The sequence below is a fragment of the Kryptolebias marmoratus genome, linkage group LG10 (assembly GCF_001649575.2).
Source record: "Kryptolebias marmoratus isolate JLee-2015 linkage group LG10, ASM164957v2, whole genome shotgun sequence".
Classification (NCBI taxonomy): domain Eukaryota; kingdom Metazoa; phylum Chordata; class Actinopteri; order Cyprinodontiformes; family Rivulidae; genus Kryptolebias; species Kryptolebias marmoratus.
The window spans coordinates 10,792,007-10,814,528 of NC_051439.1; the positions used below are offsets into that span (position 1 = coordinate 10,792,007).

At 40.7% G+C, this 22,522-nt stretch overlaps 1 protein-coding gene across 1 annotated transcript in view; it reads right to left on the reverse strand.

Moving 5' to 3' along the window:
- rps6ka1 (ribosomal protein S6 kinase a, polypeptide 1) overlaps window positions 1–21,765 on the reverse strand; it is a 42,943-nt gene extending 21,178 nt beyond the window's left edge. The window contains exons 1-2 of the mRNA XM_017417636.3: window positions 21,078–21,765; window positions 12,268–12,312 (exon numbers count right to left, since the gene is read on the reverse strand). Coding sequence (XP_017273125.1) covers window positions 12,268–12,312; window positions 21,078–21,140 — 108 coding nt within the window. The 5' untranslated portion in view covers window positions 21,141–21,765. The remainder of the gene's footprint in view (window positions 1–12,267; window positions 12,313–21,077) is intronic.
- Window positions 21,766–22,522: the final 757 nt, after the last annotated feature.

The following is a 22,522-nucleotide window of genomic DNA, read 5'->3' on the forward strand; positions in this document are numbered from 1 at the left end:
CCTCTACTTGTGCCTGCATGTGGACGAGCCTCGGTGATAGATTGTTTTCCGTATTGTACTTGAGTGATCTTTATGTTACACGTGTGCCGGCTCAAAGTCCGAGTTGGGCAATGAGGCGCTCAACTTTTCTGTTAACTGACTAACTTGCTGTGTGGGAGAAGGAACACCAAGAGCGCAGTTTATACATAACAAATGAACTATTGATTCAATCAGGCATCACTATGTCAATCATCCTTTTTGCAAGACTTTTAATAACCTTGCCGAAATGAAAATCTGTCAAAACATTTATTTTTTGTATAAAGGTTTGGCTCAAACTCTGACATATGCAAGCAGACTTGAATATTCAAGGACAAAATGACTGAGGCTTATCTGGACGACAAGACACAATGATAAATTGGGCTTTGAGGACGAGCACGAAGGATGAGGAAGAGAAGATGGGGATGAATTACCAGAATCTACAGAGTAAAATGATGATGAGGAGAAAAGAGGGCATCTTCAAGCCTCAGTGCTTTTCTTCATTAGTAAGTGTGTGCTAGTCTGTGTGTGTGTCTGTGTGTATCGTTAGGGTTTCCTTCCCGTCTTCGTCCAAGGAGCTGTGACAAGTCCACTCACAGAGCACTAACTGGGAGGTCTGGTTTTCAGCCCGCTCGCCCAACTAATCAAATGAGCCAGACCTCGCTGTGTTTCAAACTGACGCATTCAGTCCCATTAACCTGTGTCGTGTAAGACGATTGATTGGCGAAGAGGGAGAGATTGACGCTCAAACGGACCGGGAGCAGAGACAGAGCACAGACGTACGAATCTGAGTAAAATGTGTGGCTGCATGAAGAGGAGAGAAGAAGATAAACTGATCAGGAACTTCTTTTTTACTTGGATATATTAAGTTAATTCTTAGCAAACTGCAAAAAGAAAACATCAAACCTGTAAAAACAATGAAGACATTAAGAGAATAGTATCTATAGATATAGTAAAACTGAAAGATTTGCTGTATAGCTGTTTGTTTTGGTTTTTTTAACACTGAAAAATATACTACAGAATTTTAAAGCTGCTGCATTGAAGACTTTAGTTTCCTAAATTCCCTTTCAGAGCTGCTGAAACAAAAGATTTATTCCTCAGTACAATGCATCTTCTGTTCGCCACCACAATGCACTCAGTCTATAATTCTTCACCTGTATGTGCATCAGATATACCTTCTAAGACAGAAAAACATCTAATTATGCTAAATACAACTGCTGGCGTATTTAAAAAACAACAAATAGAAGCAAAGGAATAAAAACAAACAGCACTATCATGTCTCAAACACTTTTTATTCCCCTGATTATGTTTTTTTTTCCACTTCTCTTTAGCCATCAAGGTCACTTGTTTTGAATAAGCCGTCATTACCTTTCCTCCAGAACTTGCTTTCATTGCTACAGAATCAAACAGGCACATTTCTTAGCGTTTTTAAAAACTGTGAGATCAGACTTCAGGATGTGGCTTAGCTGATTCAGAGAAACAGACGGTTTCATATCAACCATCTCTACAGATGGTGTTTCGAGCTGAGACACCTCTTTAAACACAAGGCTGACCTGATTTTGTCATTGTGAGTTTAGGACGACATCATTTAGTAATGCTGGGACAATATTTATCAGTCTTTAAGCAGATCTTTGGTTCAAACAAGTAATATTTCATAATTTATGTAAATAACCTTAATCTTGTGTGGGTTCACAGATCATTAGATACTTTAAGTTTCTTTTTAGTATGCTAACAGCTTGGTGACCTCCTTGAACTGAAACAGTTTTTAAAAAATGTAAAAGACATTAATTTGCCATTGTCCTTAAAATTGCTCCATCAGACCCACTTATAAATGTTCCACTCAGCTTTAAAAGTAAAAGCTGACGGGTATTATAGACAGTAATGACTTTAAATCAGCGCACATTACCCAGCCATTCAGAAACAACCATCATTAGTTCAAGTTTTTTAGGTTTTAAAAGCACTGAAGCATTGCCTTCTTCTCCCTAGAAGAGAATATCATAAAACGTTTTTTTCATTACGCTTAACAGAAGCAACGGGAGCTGCATTTTCATTTCGGACTTATTTCATAAGAAGCTACAACACCCATAATTATAACTCATTCACATCAAGCTCCAAAAGAACAATCGGTCTTGTTTAAAGGAAACAGTTCAGTGCAGCTGCAGATGGAAATACGAGCATTCAGGGACGATAACTAAGAGCATTTGTTTAAAATTCTGTGGGATCCCTCACATCCTGTACAAAACAACTTTAACCCATGGGGATGTTCATTTTAGAGGCATCCCTTTGGGTTCTGTGGGGTGTGCAAATGGGTCTTTAGCGGAACCCTCGTTGTGGTGCTGCGGGATCAGAAAGGTTTGGCTGTCCGGTCAAAGCCTTGAGCATTTTGTTACGTTCTTCATGTGGTTCTTGAAATGTTTTCTGGTTTGGCAAGGAGCACTGCCCAGATTAAGGCGGCCTGCCCTCAGGGAGTGCTGTTTTCATGTGGCGTGACTTGGTTGGCAGTAACGTTCAGGTGCACATGCTGAAGGGAAATCCACATGAAAGCCAGGATCCTCACTTTCGAAGCGGAACATTGGATTTCAAGCAGAAAATTTAAATTCATTCATCTCATGTGTTTTAATGTTACGGCTAATTTACCCATAAATTAAACTTTTTTTCCCCCTAAATTGTGCTGTGCTGTGCTCTGTTCTAACTGGAGTATTGGTGCAGCATTTATTAAGTGATCACAGATTTGGGTACTCAGGTTTGAAAGATAACAATATGAGGAGAAAGTATAATACGAAGGGAAAAAGAAATAAAAGACAGAAGGCACTAGCAGAAAAGATCAATAAGCTTGGTCAACTAGGAGACAAACTCATAATCATGCTCAAGAGATTTAACTGGCTGAGTCATGTACCATATGAACTGGAAGACAGCCGACTGCAACACATCAAGGAGGACAGAGGATGAGCAGTCCAATAAACAAGCAAAAACAATGAAATATTCATTCTTCCAAGGCAGACAGGCATGCACTGAGTCTGTGCTATATCTGGGCCATTTGTGTGTGTATGTGTAGCTGGAGGCATCTGCCTCCTATAGGTGTCCTAACGCAAACCGATCCAAAAATGCTCTCAAACCACCGAGTGTTGTAATGGCAGAGCTGTCACAGAGACAAAGTTATTTTTATCTGCTAAAACACACAAAGGCTCATACGTCACCGAGAGGGTGTCTGGGTGTGTGTTTGTCTTTGTGCATATGCATGTGTGCTGGTGTCACACATCTCTGATGAGTACAAGCAGTGTCACTCCTGAGCTACAGTGCTGCCATCAGAAATCCTTCCTCTGAAAATGAATAGTGGAGATTTTTTTCCCCCCCTCCCTTCGTTTCCCCTATTTTTTCTCACTGTTTAATCAAATCCAGTTAAATCTGTAAAATCTGCACGTTCACAACGGACGCACACAGCTGCGGAAACCGCCACAAAGTAGATTCACAGCGCTGAAGAATTAGAATTGTACAAATCACTACAGCTGCAGCATTTCAGGGCTTATTTAGCACCAGGAATAGCGAGCTGAGTGGAGTTATATTTAAATGCATGCAAATTTTTACAAGCCCCATTGAGTTTGAGCCAAATGTAGCTGGAGAAACAATATATTTGCAAGTGTGCACCAACTAGACAATATTACACCAAGTTCTACATCCTGAAGTGATAAACAGCTCTACCCATTCCTTTGGTGTCCTGTTGCTAACCCCTCCCTCCAGCTCAGTGGAATGTGATTTGTTAAAACTCATCGAAGCGCCAAGGCAAGTGTAGACCTTGTTAATACAGGCCCCAGCTCTGCGGGGATCACAGCCAAGCAGATACCGGCATCATGAAATATTCCTCTGGCAACACTTCACGATCCTTTTTTTCCCTCTATTTGCTCTTTGCAAGATGGTGGGTGAGTTTTCTAGGAAATGTTTGACTCTTTTCCACAAGGTTCGACATTTCTGTGCAGAACAGGAAGTCATCACCACTGCATGTAAATGCATGGAGTTGTCTAACCTTTATGGAGCTCAGTAGGGTCAGCCGAGCACATGTGCCCTTTTCCAGTAACATCCTGCTTCCCAGTCATTACTACTTACTCACTCTGACACATAAGAGGTGACTTGTGAAAACATCTTACTCTTGATTGCAAACTGGGCAGTGGGAGTGACTAGTTGTAGAGCCTCTTGCTACATGATTTACATGGAAAGTTTTGAAGGAAAGCAGAAATGAACAGGACTGTGGGTAGGTGATTGAAGAGACTTGGGGAATGATTGTGAACGTGGTGAAAGTTTCATTATTTTTAGTATTTTAAGTGCATCTCAAACTCTGGTATTCTAAAGTAAACAAATCTAAGTCACAGCCCGTTAATAACATTTGAGTAAAAAAAAAAAACATCTTGGTATTTAGTGGAACTTGGCAAACAGGAACAGACAAACAGATGGTTGTGGAATGTAATAAAAAATATATCACTTTTGGTGCCTGGGAGCTTGGGTTTGAGTCTCTACTGATTTTAAATCTTTGTCGCTTTGTGAGGACTCACTTAGGTTTTAAAGAATGGCTTAATGAGTGGTTCAGATGTGCAGCATCTCCATCTTCATCCAACTTCCAATCAAAATCATGCTGGATTCTCGACTAAAATCAGCAAACTTTCTTCAGCAGTTAGATAGCTCATTTTTCAATGTTCTACAAGTACTGTCTAATGTTTTATAACCCAACTAACCAGGAACCAGCACCCACTGCAATAAAGTCTTCTTATTTATTGTGAGCAAGATAATAATCCTACCCACAGTAAATACAAATTTATTGCAGTGAGGGCTGGTTCCTGATGTCTTTCCCTCCTTTTTGTAACATTGTACATGACCTAAGCCAGCATTTTACTGAGATGATTGTTGGAGACTAGTTGGTAAACGGTATTTTTGGGGACGTCTCCAAAATGTATTGAAATGTTTGCGTGAGTCACAGATGAATGCACTCTTGAATTTTGAAAATGTTCAAGAAAATTGAGAGGTAAATTTTCTCTCAAAACAGTTGCAGAGTTGTTGCAGGCGTCTTATGACAGGAAAACATCAGAGGCTACAGCCTCAATTGTCCAGGTCTAAAATACACACTGATGAGAAATATCAATATGTTTAAAAACTCGTCTAAAGTGTACTCCAGCAGATTAAACCATAAACATGTGGGTGGCTGCCACCGATGTGGGCAAAGTGGATAACAAATGTGCATGACCTACAATACAGATTTGAAATCCATTGACATAAAACAAGACCTCATTTTCAAAAAATTACACTGCACAATACAATATGGCCACGAAGCTCGCTGGTAATAAACTCGGAATGCAGTGAAACTGCAAATGAAAATTCATTCATTTCCTCACAATTTTAAGTCACCAACTAGTCTCCAACAGTCGCAGCTGAGTGAGATGTGACCCTTAATGTGTAAAGTTAATGGAGTTGTGTGCCGATCGTCTTTATTAGAACCCAATAAGGTAATATGAATGAGGAGAGGACTAAAAAAGACAATCTAAATAATTGGAATTCAAAATTGCTGTTTGTCATTAAATACATAAATCACAGACAAATGGACTGACAGTAAAGATAATGGTTTATAAAACTAATATGAACTAAAAGATTTCTGAATGTTTCTGTCTGTTTTACAGACCAACACATGACTTTTAAACAGTGCCTGTTGAAGGATCAGTACAGGCAATGGTGGTCAAACTGCAGTCAAGAGAAATCATTTTAGGGGAGGATGGAAGCCAGGCAAGTATTTCTCTTATCAGTTTTGTGTGCTAATCTGAATCTAGTTCGCTGTGTGGACTTGTGTGAGCTCTTACTGTGCGCTCCCTCAAACAGCAATAATGTCCTTTAAAAAGGTATAAAAAAAAAAAATCCAGCAAATCCCTTTTGAGAGGGGAGAGAAGTGGAGTAAATGGGGTCACTGTATGGTCAAAAACCCACTGCCTCAAATACGGCAGGATTAATGGCTGAAAATGGACCAGCTCACAGTGCAAAACTGTGGTCCATGTTGCAGTGTTAAACAACGTAGCATTTAACACAGGATTCTAATGTGAATATAAACGAAGCTAAAGTACATGCTTGGGGCAAAACCATACACCCACTGCAAAACTGCTGGATGCCCGTTTTTTCCCATAAATGTGAGTTTCAAAAGCCCAACGGTGCGAGGAAGTGGGGCAGTTTAACCCATTCAGAGCTACAACAATGTAAAGAGAAAGCCGTTAGCACGTATAGAAGGGACCGTGGATCCGAAAGGGTTAAGGTGGCAAAATGCATCTCATCAAAACAAAACAATATTGCAAACAATCCCTAAGGCTGTAAGGCAAGAGCACAGAACATAAAGGAACCGACAACTAACTGAGACTGTAAATAAATAATAAGTTTTGCCCTTTTTTCCCTCCGTCCTTCTGCCTTCTGGCATGGTGAGGAGCTTTTAGTTTATTCATCAGACCACGAACCCCTTAAAAAGGAGGCATACATGCAGTATAATGCTTCCCACGACAGACAGTGACAAAGAGAAGCAGGAGCAGACAAACCCTTCTGTATCTGAGATTTCCCCAAGGAAAAAAAAAGTTTTACATGTTCAAACACACACTGGATGTTCTTGTGGGAACTGCTACAGCAGAAACAAACTGGTTTAAGTCTTCGACAGCTCGCGCTACAAGCAGTATAATTAAAATAATTCTAAAATAGGCAAATTAATTATGAAATAGCAGAACAGAATTCGCTCACTGCAGCAAGCGGCAAACAGATGGCAAAACTGTTACGTCATGCCGACCAGCTTCGGCATTTTATGATGACAGAGGGAGAGTTGGCGTCTTCCTCTGAGGTACACACGTGTGTGTTGTGTAGTGCACATGTGAGGGTCACGCGTAGCTTCACAGATCAAGCGTAAGGCGAGATCTGTGGGAAAATAAATAAATAAAAAAAGAGAGCAGTTGCCATGCCTACAACATGCATGTCGAAACAAGACACTTATGGTTACACCAACCCAAGATACAAATCTGCACGGCTTTCACTTTCCCAGTTTCCTGCAAGCATTTTACCGTAACCCAGAGGTTAAAAAAAAAAAAACAGCCTATAAATTCTCTCCACTGCTAAACATTTAATCAATCTTTGAAACACTTTAAATCTTGAGTCGATTTGCTAAAAAAAAGAAAAAGAAAAAGTGCCTTTGTGTCTCTTTACACTGGAGGCAGAGCTGCAAGAGCCATTTTTCCCCTCCTCTCTCTTTACATCCCCTCCTCTCCCGCTCTACTTACACCCTTGACGACCGCATCACTCCTGGCTTTGTCCTGCAATGCCCTTTAGTCACTCGACTACTGAAGCACCAAGCTGCAGCGAAAAGCCATTATCTACATTAGGGAGCACAAAAATGTCACCAACACCAATGGAAAAGGCAATACCTTGTGCTGCTTTCTGCCCTCGGGCTTGGTAGGTGGGAGTTCGTACCGAAGTGCAAATCGCACAGAAACTAAACATAAAGGGTGCAAACTCACAAAAAACAAAAGTGCACACTTTGAATTGATGACCAGATACCAAAACTAAGTGGAAACTGTCATTTTTTGAAGCGCAAAACCATCAATTCAGACTGCAAAACACTTTTATTCAACATAGAATTAACAGCACATCTCCGCTCCCGGTGTTATCTTGAAATACAAAAGCCAGGGCTCGACATTCATACAAACAGAAAATTATTTATCATTCAATTATAACCAAGCCCACTTTTGTGAGGATAGTGGTCGCATGCCTTAACAGAACCATGGCAACCAACATTCAATGCACAGAGACAATATTGCAACACCTCGAGGTGACAGTAAGCCAATGTCACAGTCGGAAGGGTAAAGTATGAAAGGCTTCTTAATTACAGGTCCCTGTTAATACTGTGAGCTTTTTATTGAGCAAATTCAAAGTCATTTCATCACCTTTAAAGCTCACAAAAGAGATTATTATTATTATTAGAAGAATAGACTGTAACCCCATTTTTTCTACAAAAACATAGAAACTGTCTTTCATTTTCATCTTTTGACGTAATAATAGAACTTTTTTTTAAAATTTTTTAAAGCTTTCACACTTTTTTAAAATATAGAAATGCTGGTAGTAGGGAGATTTTTTCAACTGTGTAGAGGAAATTATCTGGAATCAACAATAGAGCCAGATGGTAAGATTTAAGCAATTAAAAAAATAAATGCTATTATTTTATCTGGTAATTATGCATGTCTTGTAGTCCGCTTTTAAGAGAAATGAAGCAAATTGCCTTCTCGCCTGTGGGCTTTTAAGTTTTCCCCACAAACTATTTGAAAACATCTTTTGACAACTTTTGAATTTATACAAAGAAAAGCAAATGTTATATTTTTATTCACAAAAGTACTTTGTCAAGTGATTCAGCAAAACTCTGATGCAAAAAGAAACAAGTTCTGCATTTAGAATATTTAAGCTGCATTGTGCAGGAATATCTTTTGCAGAAGTTTGATCGCTCTTCACAGTTTGATCAGATTAGATGTACAAATCACTTGTCTGGATATAATAATTAAAAAAAAAGACATCTATGGTGTGATCCCATAGGAAAAATGACTTTATTCCAATATTGTGACAGAACAAATACTGAAATATGCGTATTAGCAATATAATTTCTTAAGCTTTCTGCTTTATTTGGCATATTGTTTGATATAAGATGGATTGCAAACACTAAACATCCCAAACCCACTGCCAGAAAAAACAAAACCAACAAAAGACAGAAGTCAAATATGAGCAAACAGCCTGTGGTTGCAATATAAATCCATCCAGTGTTTCAGATTGACTTCATCATTTGATTTGTGTTTGTTTTCTTATGACAAAAAAAATAAATAAAATAAAATTGTTTTCTCACCGATGAATGGGCAGAATAAAATGCGTTAACGTTTGAAAAGCACAACTGGCTTTCAGATTTTCTTTTTCAGACAGTGTGCGTCACAAATTCCCCGAGGTGAAGGCATTTCAAAAGTACTCTTTTGTGAGATGTTAAATTAAAAAAAAGTGAAAAAGAAAAGTAAAACTTTAAAACCAATAAAAAGGCATCGAAAATGCAGAATAACAAGCTTAAATTTATATATTTATTGTTGTAAAATGACTCATCAGTGTTGAATTGTTTTTTGGGGAAATTGTCCTTCATTTTGACACATCTGCTCTAATCGGCCAACCTTTCGTCACATACAGAACTATTACTCCCCCAAACACACTCAGTCTGATGGGACTTTTCAAAGCATCCACTTTGCTGACTTTGAAGTTTACATCACATATTCATTGTTCCAACTTTGTGAGTAAATGTTCTCCCGAAGCATCATCAAGGGCAACAAGGCTGATGTGATGTGATGCCAGAAATAGTCCAAATGTCACTCTTGATGTGGGAGAACAAATCACTGAACTCCTGGCCTCCTGCCATGGAGTAAATTGCTGGGTAATATCATCCCCTTTCCATAGCTAGACAGATGAGTTGAGTGCCCTCTCAGGTGACTGGTGTCTAGTCATCCTGTCAGAACGTCAACAGAGACAGTTTGTTGGGTCTTTTTACCATCATTGTATGTAGAGTTTAGTTTTTCAACCGAGGAAATGAGCTAAAAACAACCATTTGTTCTATAGAAGGTCTTAAAAAGAAGAACATCTGGCAGTTTGCTGGTCTGGAGCTGAATCTTAAAATGATACCAAGGAGGAAAGACGTTAGTGCTGATCTTAGAGAAGCAATTGTTGCTGCCCATCAACCTGGGAAGGGTTATAAGGTCATTTATAATCAATGCAGAGTTCAGCCTCCGGTGAGAAAGATGCTAGATATTTTAATTGGAAAAACTTTCAAGATAGTGAATATTCCCAGGAGTTAATATACCATCAGGTTCACCCCGAGGTCAGACTGCATAAGGTAAAAATACAACAAAAAACATCTCAGGCCTCAGTTAGCATGTTAATTGTAAAGACAATACAAATAGAAAGACAGAAAGTATGGCACGTTTGAAAAGATTATCAAAAGTAAAACCTCCCCAAAACAAACATGGAGCCATGACTCGGATTTCCAAGATTTATTTTGAAGAAAACCATGATACTTCTGGAAAAATTTCGTTTGTCAAAATAAAACCAAAATGGAGATGTTTGACAATGATGCATAACATCTGTAAAAACTACAGAATGTCAACACAAACAACTCAAACCAGCTGTCAAGCACGGTGGTGGAGTGGTGATGATTTGGGCTTTTTTCTCCAGCCACAACACTCCAAGTTTAACATGGAGTTAAACTCATATTTAACTCAGTGCTCAGTTCTCATTTTGACCAAAGTTTTCTAGAGGCGAATTAAAGCCATCTGTCTGAATGCTAAACTATGGCTGAAACTGAGTCATGCTACAGGACAATAATACCCAGCATGCAGTGCTTTGTTCTAACCAGCAGTGCCGCTGATTCTGTGATGTGTGTAAACACACGCTTTCCGGCACTGAGTCGCCTCTATTTGGCATGTGTAAAAAAACCAAAAAGGCAACATGATCAGCTTCAACACGATGTTTGTTCTGTCAAGACCAAACCAGAGAGTGAAACCCTCAACTCGATTCTAAAGCTTTGAAAAGACATTAGGAGAATTGTGTACAAGCGAAAGCTAGCAAACCTCAAGAAACTGGAATTGCAACTTTGTAGACATTCCTTCACGTGAAACGAGACACTAATGAGGTCATCAGAAGACAGATACTTCAAGTTTAAATCTGGGTCAGCGGATTTACCGCACCGCCTCCCAAATTCATGTGCACAAACAAACCTTTACGTGGACAACCTGTCCTAAACCTTCATTCGGCTTTAATGTTCCCAGTCTCAGCTGTTGCCTCTGAACTCCCCCCATTAGCTCTGCTGGAGCCAGGTATCTCCCATGGCTGAAGTAGATAACAGCGGCCATTATCAGATTCTCGGCATTTAAGCAGCAGCTTGCTATCGATCGCTGCAGCGTCCAGTTACAACTGCCCTGCCAGCGTGGTGTCTGGGGACGAGGTCTACTACACCCCACCTCCCCCATTATCACCAGTGCGATATACATTTTCCCAGAGGTTATTTAGAGACCGGTGACATAATCTCATCACATGAACAAAATCATAGATTCTGACTTGCACAGCCTTTTCCAAGACACCACTACTGCAAAGTCACAGGCCTGATCAAACAAAGACATGCAAATTTAAACGATCAGATTGTTGAAATCTTGCACATCTTTTTGAGTAGAAAATTAGCACAAAATGTTGCTAATCACAGGTTTCTCAGCACCTGGTTTCTGTCATAATATGAGAAGTCTAGTATTATATCCAGACTATAAATCACTCAAAAAAAAAAAAAAAGTTGCAAGAAAATACTAATTTTCTTTCTGAATTTGACAAGTTTGACCAACTATGAATGGAACCCATAAAAGCTTATAGTTCTTAAATTTAAGCATTAGCAATTAACATCTCATTACCACTCATTTTGACTGAAATGTTGGGGATTTTTCCCAGTGTGCTCAGCTCTCCTTTAGTCACAGCACATTGTTCTGAATGGAAAGAAGAGATGACATGCTCTTCAAAGACGTCTCCCTCGAGAACAAGGCCCAAAAAAGAAGAAGAAAAAAAAAAGGAAGCAGTAGGCTGCAAGAGAAGGAGCGTTTCTCTTTTCCTTTGGTGCATGACTGGACAGTAACAGAGTTCAGGAGGAAACAGGATCATGTTTCAAGCTTGGACAAAGACGCACAGAGGCCATGCTGGGGAGAAAACAGGGATTTTCAGTGTGATTTTTGTAAGGGCCAGGCGGTAGAGATTTTTCTCTGCACGGTTTGTTTGCATTTAAGCAGGTCAGATGATGGCACACACTATTTGCATTATGATTGCCTTCTTGCTTTGATGTAAACACATTATGATGCAGAGAGCCGCCCGATCAGCCTCACTCACTGAGTGTTCAACACATTAAACAGTAGCCGGCTGATTCCCTAAGAGGACATTCACTGCAATTCCTGCATGAATCAATCAATGTGTGACACATCTCCTCGCAGACATGAAAAAGGCTAAAAAAAAAAAAGGAGGATTAACATTAAAAAATTCCTCTTGAAATTTCACTTTCAGGTGCTTCAGTTAAATGCAACCGTGTCCAGGTTTTCAGTCTAATTTGGAGGATGTCGAGCGGCACAAACCCTGAGTCGCAATTGTGTGCGTGTGTGTCTGGATGCCTTTTTGTCTGCGTGTCGCCGTTCAGGATATTTCACGTACCTTGACAGCAGTTGAGTCTCCATCCTCAGCAGTGCTCTGCCCATTCTGTCAAGAAAGCAGATGTGAGAACAATGAGTGTTTATGACAGCACTTGTACCACATGTGTCTGTGTAGGAAAGAGGGGAGGAGAAAAACAAAACAAAAAAAAGAGACACACAAAGAGAAAGATACTAGAGAATATTTGCAAGACTGTGTGGGTGGCAGCAGTCCACTTTGCTCCTCTACAGGCAAACCTAATAATCTGAGGCTCCTGCAGAAGAGCACATCTATTGTCCGTTCCCCGGTAGGTGAACCTCTTTGAAAAGGGTAATAACAGTTATTTGTAAAACAGTGTCTTACTGATGACTGTTGTTGAGTTTGAACACACTATTTCAACTTAAAACTTATTGATTTCAACAAATATTATACCTTTATTAGGAGTTAAGCACATCAAACCGAGAAGCTGGATTTATATCTCTAACAAAACAGATTATGAAAGATGCATGAAACACAAAGAAATCACGTTGAAACTGATTGCCACAAAAACTGTTTTATTTTAGCCATTTTGTTTTAGAATAAACGGAAACTAAAGTTACAAAAAAGACCAAACTAGGATTAAAAACAGGCGTGGCACCGACCATTTAAAAAAAGACAAAAAAATCATTCACCCCAATTTATATCTACTTCTAATAAGTATTAAAGTCAAGTCAGCGCCCGTACTGATTGTAGATTTCTCATATCCCCCTGTCAGCAGTGATCAGAACTGCAGGCAGCACCAACAGAGTCTCGTGGGGGCAGGAGTAAGTCTGCCCCACAGACACGTTCTGCTGGTTTTAGCTCACTGACACAGCCACTTCTGATGCCAGACCTCGTGCGATCTTATTGAATGCGGGGATGGCGTGCAGCGTGGAACCTGCTGTGTCCAACAGCGGAGATGTTCTGTTTCTGAAATCCACTTGTATGACTAAAATTAGACGATAAATCATCAAGCAGTTTGGAGCAGGCAGACCGGGCATGAATGGAAAACTAAAGCCGGGGGAGATATGCAACAAGACATTTTCTCCAACACGGTCGACCTGCTTGTTGCGTCTATAGGCACGGTTAGATTGCCCACAGGTGGATCTTATTTAACCAATTATGGGGCTTATGGAAGTAATGGTTATGGGTTTAAAGCAAATGAAGTGAACACACATGCACACACCATTACACTTTGTTAATCGGGAGTATTTTTGGAGAAATATTACGTAAAATCAAACTTCAAGTCTAATAAAACTCCAGGTTGTAAAGTCATGAAACAAAGAATACTATAGGGTGGGGGTTGAATACTTTTGCACTGTATGTGTGCGTGTTCAGTGGGAGAAAAGGGTGTTTTGTTCATCAGTTTTATTTTTACACAGTTAAAATTGAAAATAATCCAATTTCAGGAGGGGAAAAACCTTTGTCTCTGACTTAATTATACAACCAGAGTGTTTTTGTGAGGCACGCAAAACACAACCTCGCTTGAATTGGCAATGAAATGTGCAGAGCCTACGTTATCGTTTTGCAAGCAGTGCGAACAAAAACACGATTTTCCAAAATGCAGCTGCACAGCATGCTCGTTGCTTGATTACAAACACAGAATTCAGTGAGACTGCAACTGAAAATTTGAGTATTTTCTTGTACTATTAGGTCAAGACTGAGTAACCAGCTAGTCTCCAAAGGTCGCAGCCCAACGAGATGCTATAGAGGAACGTGGGTCCATCTAATTGCCAAATCTGTTTTTTTTGTTCTTTCTTCCATGACGTTTGTGTCTCCAACAGGGCAACACAACACCGTCATGCATGTGGGACGACTGGCCACAGTTTGATGACCTGACCTCTGAAACAATGGCCTTAGTTTCAGGACTTCCTGATCTTTATTGTAGATATAAATTATTTTTTGTAGTTCCAGTTGTTTTTTTTGTTTTTTTTAAGGACCACATGTTTGGCATGATCTGATTAATTTTATTTAAAATATGGGCAAAAAAATAAATGCATGTTCTGAAAACAGAAAAGCTAATTATAAAAAGAAACAACAACAGTATGGAACATACACTTTCTAAAACGCAACTTTGGAGTTTGGAAACCAACAAGAATCAAACAGTTTTCACGAGCTGATAATTCACTCCATGCCAGTGTAAAGAGACTAGATCTGCCTTTTTGTTGATGAAAAATGTCAACACACAAAGCCTTTTTTTTGTTTTGTTTTTAGAGAAACCACTCCTGAGTCCAGAGCCCTGCGGCCAAGTGGAAGGACGAGTTAAACAACCTCCCTGCCCCCTGTTTTCCGTGTTTTGCTTTGTTTGTCCATTACAGAGGGGCGATGCCGACGTTGTTCACATCCTCCGTGCCTGCTTCCCCTTCCTTTAGATTCCACGGATTGAGACAGACAGTCAGCACAATGACAAGCAGAGCCCTTCAACATCAAACGTGGAACAAAAAGGGCACCGAGCGTGCCGAGATACAGACAGCAGAGCAGATTCGCTGTTGTATATGTCATAGGAAATTAAATTTAAATAAATAAATAAATAAATAAATAAATAAACCCAGCTCTCTTCACAGAAAGTGAACACAATCCAGGGATCTAGTTCACTCTTACCGTAAGATCTCAAAATATCTTGACTGTTAGCACAAACCGCTGTATTCTTTACACCGTCCTCCCCTTTGTGTTCCACTCTAGTTACAAGAAATATATTTATCCTGAATGTGCGCTTCACTTCTGGGTATCTTCACAAATAAACCTTTTCATGTGGGACGTTAAACAGAATCTCAAGCGAGGGAACTTGATTGATCTACCCAGAAATGGGCTCATCATGTAAGGTGAGATGGGAGAAAAAGAAAATGAACAAATTAGAAACCTGAGAGATTTAAAGCGGAGGTTCAGTTAAAAGTCAGCGTTGAAGATTTCTTTGTGAGCGTGGGTGTTTTAATGATTGACCAGACTGGCAAATTCAATCAAACACTTTCCACCTTAATTAACTTTCATTCATCTACTTTTCACTATTCCACGTGTGCACGGGTAGCTTTGTTTAAAAAGAAGAATAACAGAGGTGGAAATGTGAAGTCTGAACGCCGTTTGATTTATATTTAGCAGCACTGACTTCTTCACGTCACTGCTCAACACATCTCAACCTCATTAGCTGTGCATGGGTGACCCAAATGGCCCAGTTAGTGGTGCTTTCCTCTAGAATGGACTTTCTCAATGAGCGCAAACGAATGCACACACACACGCTCAATAAAAAGCCACCAAAATACACTTATTCATTAGGAAATTAAAGGCCTTGTTTAAGATATTGCCCATCATGGCAGGGTTTTAAACTCCGATCATCTTATGTTGATGATAAAGTCGTAGCAGTTTTGGTCAAACCTTGAAAGTAACATTGTGCACAATCTGATCTGATATTGTAAGATGATGTGAATAACTCACATCAAATTTTAGCTCAATATGTGCAAAACTGACTGAGCTTTAGTTATTTTCTGTTGGCTGATGTCAAATAGCTGTGGCGGCCGTCTTAAATTTGACGAACTCCAAAGAGTTAATGAGCCGTGGATGAGGATCCAGTGACTACTTTCTGAAAGTTTCATTAAAAATCGGTCCAGTGGTTCATGAGATATTTTGCTAACAGACAGACATGAACAGAAATTGTATGAATGGTCCTGTCAAATAAGATGTAAAGATTGTTCTGTAAAGTACACCCGACTTTTGAAGGTTTTTTTTGAGGATTCCTACACGATCAGAGCATTTTAGAGAAGTGACACTTGCACGTATTAAGCAAATAAATCAGTGTTTTAACACAGAGATTAGAGCAGCGCTGCACTGTAACTAGGCAACTAAGAAATACAATACCCATTATTTATCTCACTCTAATGTGATCTGATCTAATCTGTCAGTTACTACTGTCAGATTCTGGTAATCTCCTGAAAAGCGATGGGGGGGGGAGCTGTTCGGTTTGCCTTTTTTTTTTTTTTTTTTATATATATATATATAAACGATTTCACATGAACACAGGTAACCATGAAATAAGGTGTAGCGACAGAAACCGGGGAGCAGCAACACCATCGACTGGACAACATCCATTAATAACCGCACTGACAGATTACCCTTTACCTCTAAAAGTCAAAAGGAAGGAGAACTCATAGGGCGTCTATCAAGGAGTGAGTTGTGTTAACGAGCCCTCCTCTATTCCCACAGCGCTGCTGAGGTGGTTCACACCCAGATTAGCAGCAGCTCAGAGACGCTCGCACGTGAACTTGGAACACACACTCGAGTACCTGACTATGCACTGCTGACCACACCTGCCTAGCAAACATGGCACACATTCCACACGTTTAACCCTGCTTTCTCCTCTGCTCGTCTCCTTCCAGGCCTGTGCAGTCCTGCTCTGTACTTGTGCACCCCTGACGCACGCACAAACACACACTTTTACTTTTCAGCGCGCTCCACCCTGCCCCGTTCTGCCCTAAGATGATCCGAACGAGGCTGCCGAACCCGCTGACGACTGGAAACTTACATAGTGTGCTGCTATCAGACGACAACAAAATGAAGCCTCTCTCTCCCACGTCTGAATAAAGCCTCGGCTGAGTGAACCAAAGATCAAGGGAACCATTGATCTGCACAAGGCTGGCCTGATATGAGGAAACAGAACCAGGTGAATTAATGTCAATCACTGCTGGATTTTTGCGACTAAAGCCAGAAAAGACACCCATATTCGGCTGCTGCTTGTTAAGGTGAACAATTTGTCTTTTCCACCTGCAAAGCCTTTTTAAAGTGGCTGGGATCATGAGATGGCATACAGAGACCTGGTTCTGGTGGGTAAGTGTGAAACTTCTTGGAAGTCAAATATGAATATAGTTTTCTAATAATAGCAGGATATTTTTTGCCTTTTGTTATTCTTTAAATAAATTAAACACCATCCTAAATTAAAAGCCCAACATTCCTTGAAGGAATGCATATCGCCCACAAGCTTTTTAGCTTTAAACTGAGATCACTTAAAAAGGGATCAAGTTATAGCCGTTTATCTCAAACCTTTAAATAATATTATGCACAATCTCATGCGATATTGTGAGATCTTGCAAGATGTGTTAGCACTCGGAGTATGTGTTGGGGATGACTCTCAGCTACTACCAAATCAAAGTTTATCTCAATATCTGTAAGACTGACTGAGTTGTAGCCATGTTTGTGTTTGCTAAGGTCGACTAGATGTGTTGGTCATATTAAAATATGTTAACGCCAAAAGTTAATCAGTTGTTGGTGTACAATCAATGATTAGTTTCTGAGAGTTTCCTTAAAATTCCCCGGTTCAGGAGATATTTTTGCTAACAGACAGACAAGAAATGTACACAGGATATTATATTCTCTACATAGGGCTTCAGTTAAAGTGTCAAAGTCCAACATTTTAACAGGTTCAGATCAAATCTGAACTGAATTACAACTAAATAAGCAACAAAAGCTACATTTAATGCAGTCTTTTTTTATGCTGTGGCCACAAAATTAACAGCATTTTCTGTGCTAAGCTCCCCAATAATATTTAATACTACTTTAATATTTGCAAATATATTTGGCGTAGGGCAGATTTGAATAGGTTTGGATTTATGGACAGCTCCATCAGCTACTCCAACATGGTTCAGAACTTCTAACGGACCTAACTTGTTAGCAGCGGAGGATGAGTTGGGGGAAACCGGACCAAGTGGCTCCGTTTGACAGGAGGAGCGTAACTGTTGTTGTGCATTTATCAGAGGTGGTTTGCTGAAAGCACGTCCATTCCCAGAAAATGGGACCGCATGTTGAATAAAAGGGCTCCAAGCGGACAAATGTCTGTTTGAACAGCTCATTTGTATTGCTTCCTTTGGCACTAAATAAAGCACAAAAAGCAATTTAACCAAGTTCCATTTGTAAACCTGTCAGGCTTTTAAACACAAGCAATCACACACTGAGTCATGAGGGAAAGTAGCTTCTCATCTGCTAGCCGATCACACAATTAGCTTATGTAGATTGGAATATTTTTGTGTATCCTCCACCTTCTGCTCTCCAAAAATTCCAAAAGTGTGCCTCCGTCTGTCCCATCTGTCCGTATAACTGGACTGTCTTTGCCCAGCCCTCCTTTTCCACTCAACCCCACCCCCTCCACCGCAAACATGCTCGCTGGCATGGCCTCAGTCTTTCTGCACAGTCAATCTGAACCCTGAGCTGTCTCTCGCTGCCATCAGGAACCAAAATGTGCAGCTGGCTGGTGGGCTTGTGACAGAGATGAATGGCAAAGATCCCATTCCGACTGGCAGTAGTTTGTGGGATCAAATTAAATACAGAATCTGGATGACAGAAGCAGGTGGCTTTTATATCAGGTAAAAAACAAGAATATATTGTCTCTGCTGTCTTTCAACCTTCTTGTCACGTATCAAACATGGAGTTGTACCCATTCCATGCACCAAAGGCTTGTTATTTGCAGTCTTAAACTTAGCACTGTTCACAGGCTCTCTACCACCATCTGTTCTGCTGTGACACGCTACTCGCCCAACTCGCATGCTGCACCATTCTGTAAATAGTCTGGGAATAAATCTCCTTCACTGGTGACACACTTTTTTTTTTTTTTTTTTAACCAGCCAAAGTTTTGCAGTTTCGGCGTGACGCGCAGGTTTTCATTCATCACTCAGGCATTTCCATGCCCAAGAAAACGTGCACTCTTTAGATTAGTAGCAAGGTTTCAAGACTCATGGACCAGGGGCGCCACCAAAGGGGGGTCCAGGGGGGCAATGGCTGCTTCTTTTAATTTGCTGAGACCCCCCTCACCAGAAATATCTCTTGAACCACTGGATAAATTTCAATGAAACTGTCCAAAAGTGATCCTTGGACGATCCTTTACAACTGTTTACCTTTTAGAGTCAAGATGGCTGTCGCAACACTTACCTTAGCAAGAATAAAAATGCTCATAACTAAATTTTACAGATATTGAGCTAATATTTGGTGTCGTAGTAGCTGAGAGTCATTCTCAACACATACTTTGAGCACTAACAGATTGCAGGACATCTTTGTTTAAAACTTTAAAATCCAAGGTGATGGGCGATATGCTATTTTTTAAGAGGGGAGAGCTTCAATGAGTTGAGTAGTGACTGTTCTGTTCTTAGTTAAGGTGGTATCTCACTGGGCTGCGACTGCTGGTGACTCACAAGGAGTCTTCAGAGGTTTCTAAATGCTCATGGGGTTCTCAGTTTTCTCAGTGCAGTAGCTCACAGTCTTGTCATTTGAATTTTGAATATGTTCCAAATAATCACAAAGTGGTCGTCGCAGGTGTCTCAAACACTTCCCAGTTATGTCACGGGGCTCCCTAACCCATCTCAAGACGCTCAAGCGCTCTTTTGACAAAAAACACATCCAGGTCTAAAAAAACGATACATATAATCATTAAAAACGTTGTCCAAATCTGCCCACTGCTCCTGTAAATGAAACTCTAAACGACGGAGTGGGTAACAAAATAATATGCACAGTCGAGAATACAGTTGTGCAAGCAGCGCACACAAAAATACGCCATGATTAACAAAAACTGGCTGCACAGACCGTGACTGCACGGCTCGCTGGTCGATAACACTCAGAGTTCACCGAGACTGCAACTCTAAATACGGAGTTGCAGCCCTGTGAGATACTATCACTAGTTATTGCCTAACTCCCACACTGCAGTAGTTTTTAAATGGTCTACGTACAACAACAGCAATATAAAAACTCCTGAAATTCTGGTATGGCTTTTGGTGTGCCACCCCAAGAATATCATGCATCAATCCAGCTTCCTTTTAAAATTTTACAAAAAGGTGCCACTGTCTCAAACTGATTTTAGATAATTCATTAGTTTGTGCTCAAGTTTATTGAGAGAGAAAAAAGGATTCTGTAAATCCCCACTCTCTTAAGTCCTCGAACTAATTAAATCAATGATTATCCAGGCTGAGAAAAAACCAGAAGAAATGAGCTCCATTCATGAATCTGGGCAGATGGTGGACACATCAGACCCTCAAAAAAAAAAAAACACAGGTATCACGAGGTCGCTTTACCTGCCTAATTAGCAAACTGATTCAATGGAGTGGGTTCGCCTCATAACTAAACCACAGGCCACTGGCTGCTTCTATCTGCTCCTCAAAAATCCTCAACGCAACAGCTGAATATGTATGAAGAAGCAATCAGCTTGTTCAGGGAGAAACTCAAGTGTTCATGAATAATGATGCTGCATCATAACAACAAATCTGTCATTCTTTACCGACTGCTACAAGTCCTGGAGTTCATTATAGGAAAATTGCTCAGACAATTTCAGCTTCATGATGATCAGTCATCTTCTATTTGCTGTGTGGTTATCGGATTTGTTTGAGTAAAACAGGCAAGATGATGATAAATATTGACAATGTCGAGCAGATGACTAAATCTTTAATTGTTTAGGATTTTAAAAAGGGAACTAAAAGTGACAGCTATGACGGGTTAAATTGGAAAGATTCCACTCTTTTCCAAGTTCATATCTGAGCTGGAAGTTTGTTTTGTCAGAAACTCCTTCACAGGTGACAGACAGTAATCATGGCTGTGTTGGAGATGTCAGACTGGTCCTGTGAGGTTTGGGGCTTGAAAATTGAGCTTTTCTCGCTTCCCAGTTAGGGTGTGGGGTTTATATGTCTGCGCTGAATCTTTTAGGCTCAAAAGAAAACCTGTCAAATCAATAAAACTTCACCCAGGAGTGCGTTAAAAAAACCTTTAACATGGTCAGCAAAGCCGAACTGCAGCAGCAATTTCTAAATCCGCTTGTAAAAGTGCAATATGGTCACATTTCTACCTTCCTCATTTACCTCCGTTTCCAGCTGCACCAGTTCCATTGTGGGCCATGGCTCCGCGATCTGTGCAAGAGGCATCTTGGCTGGATCTTTTTCACTTGCGAGTTTCTCACCCCTTCCAGCTGCTCGAGTCAAGTCCAAGTCCTGGGAGCTCCTTGCCCAGGTCCCAGGTCCAAGTGGTGCGGATCTGTCAGCCCTTCGCTCTCAGAGCAGGGGGAAAGGCGCATAAAGACGAGGCTGCAGCCAACCAGCTTCACAAACAATCCTCTGATCTGATTTTTGGACTCGGTTGGCCAATTGATTTTTTTTATCCTGTTGGAAGTAAAATAATCCGGCTGCGAGGAGGAGCGTAAACAGCAAAGCAGCAGTGTCCTTCCAGGTGAGAGCGCCCTGGCAGCTCAGGTTTGTGGCTTTGAAGGGGGGGGCAGAGGAGAGCGCAAACTGTAATCCTTTAATTACCAGCAGCGCTGTGCGGGAGCCTAAAGCCACAGTGAGGAGTTATCAGTGCCTCTCTGCAATCGACAACCTGTAAGGATTTCTGCGTCTTCCTGCCTCGTGATTTCTCTCCCTGTCGGAACGAGAGAGAAAAAGAAAAGGGGGGTAAAAGACTTCCCTGTGCGTGCGCCTGCAGCTCCCCAGCAGTCCGCGGTGCGCGCACAGACCTCGCCGTGACTCTGTAGTACGAGCAGACTCCCAGCTCAAGCTGTCATTGGCAGACTCCGACAGGATTTTTATCCAGCCCTCCCTTTCTTTTTTTTCTCTCTCTCCTGCTAGATCCGCCCAGGTCCGATCGTGCCATCATCCGGCGGAGAGCTGAACTGTGAATACGTCACGCGGAGCGCGGAGCCGCGCTGCTAATGAGCTCTGCAGCACAAACTCCATCAGATGTCCACAGCAAGAAGAAGAAGCTTGCAGTCGTAAAATGATCACAAACAAAGCAGAGCCGCGCGCAAATGATGTCTACCTCATTTGGAGTGCATATCGCCCGCCGCCTTTCATGCCTTTTGAATTGGGATCATCATATGTTGACAAATGACAGCTGTTGGAATGTTGGTCAAACACTGAAAACAACATTATGCGTAATCTCATGGTGTATCGCGAGATGTCACGCTCATTATGCTTTGCAAATAACTCTCAGCTACTACCACATCAAATTCTAGCTAAATATCTATTAAATTAACTGAGTTGTGGCCATTTTTGAGTTTTCTAAGGTTGATCAGCTGTTTTGAATTGGGTTGACCTCAAAGCTGTACATTCAATGATTTCTTTCTGAGAGTTTCATGAAAGTGGCTCATGAGATGTTTCGCTAACAGACAATCAGGGTTGACTCCAACAGTTAACGCAAAAGTTTTAAGCAAAGATCTTGAGCAATCAATAGCACTTTGAGTATGTGCTGTGAATGGTCCAATGATTATTTCCTAAAAGTTTAATTAAAATCCATCCAGTGGTTCATGAGATAT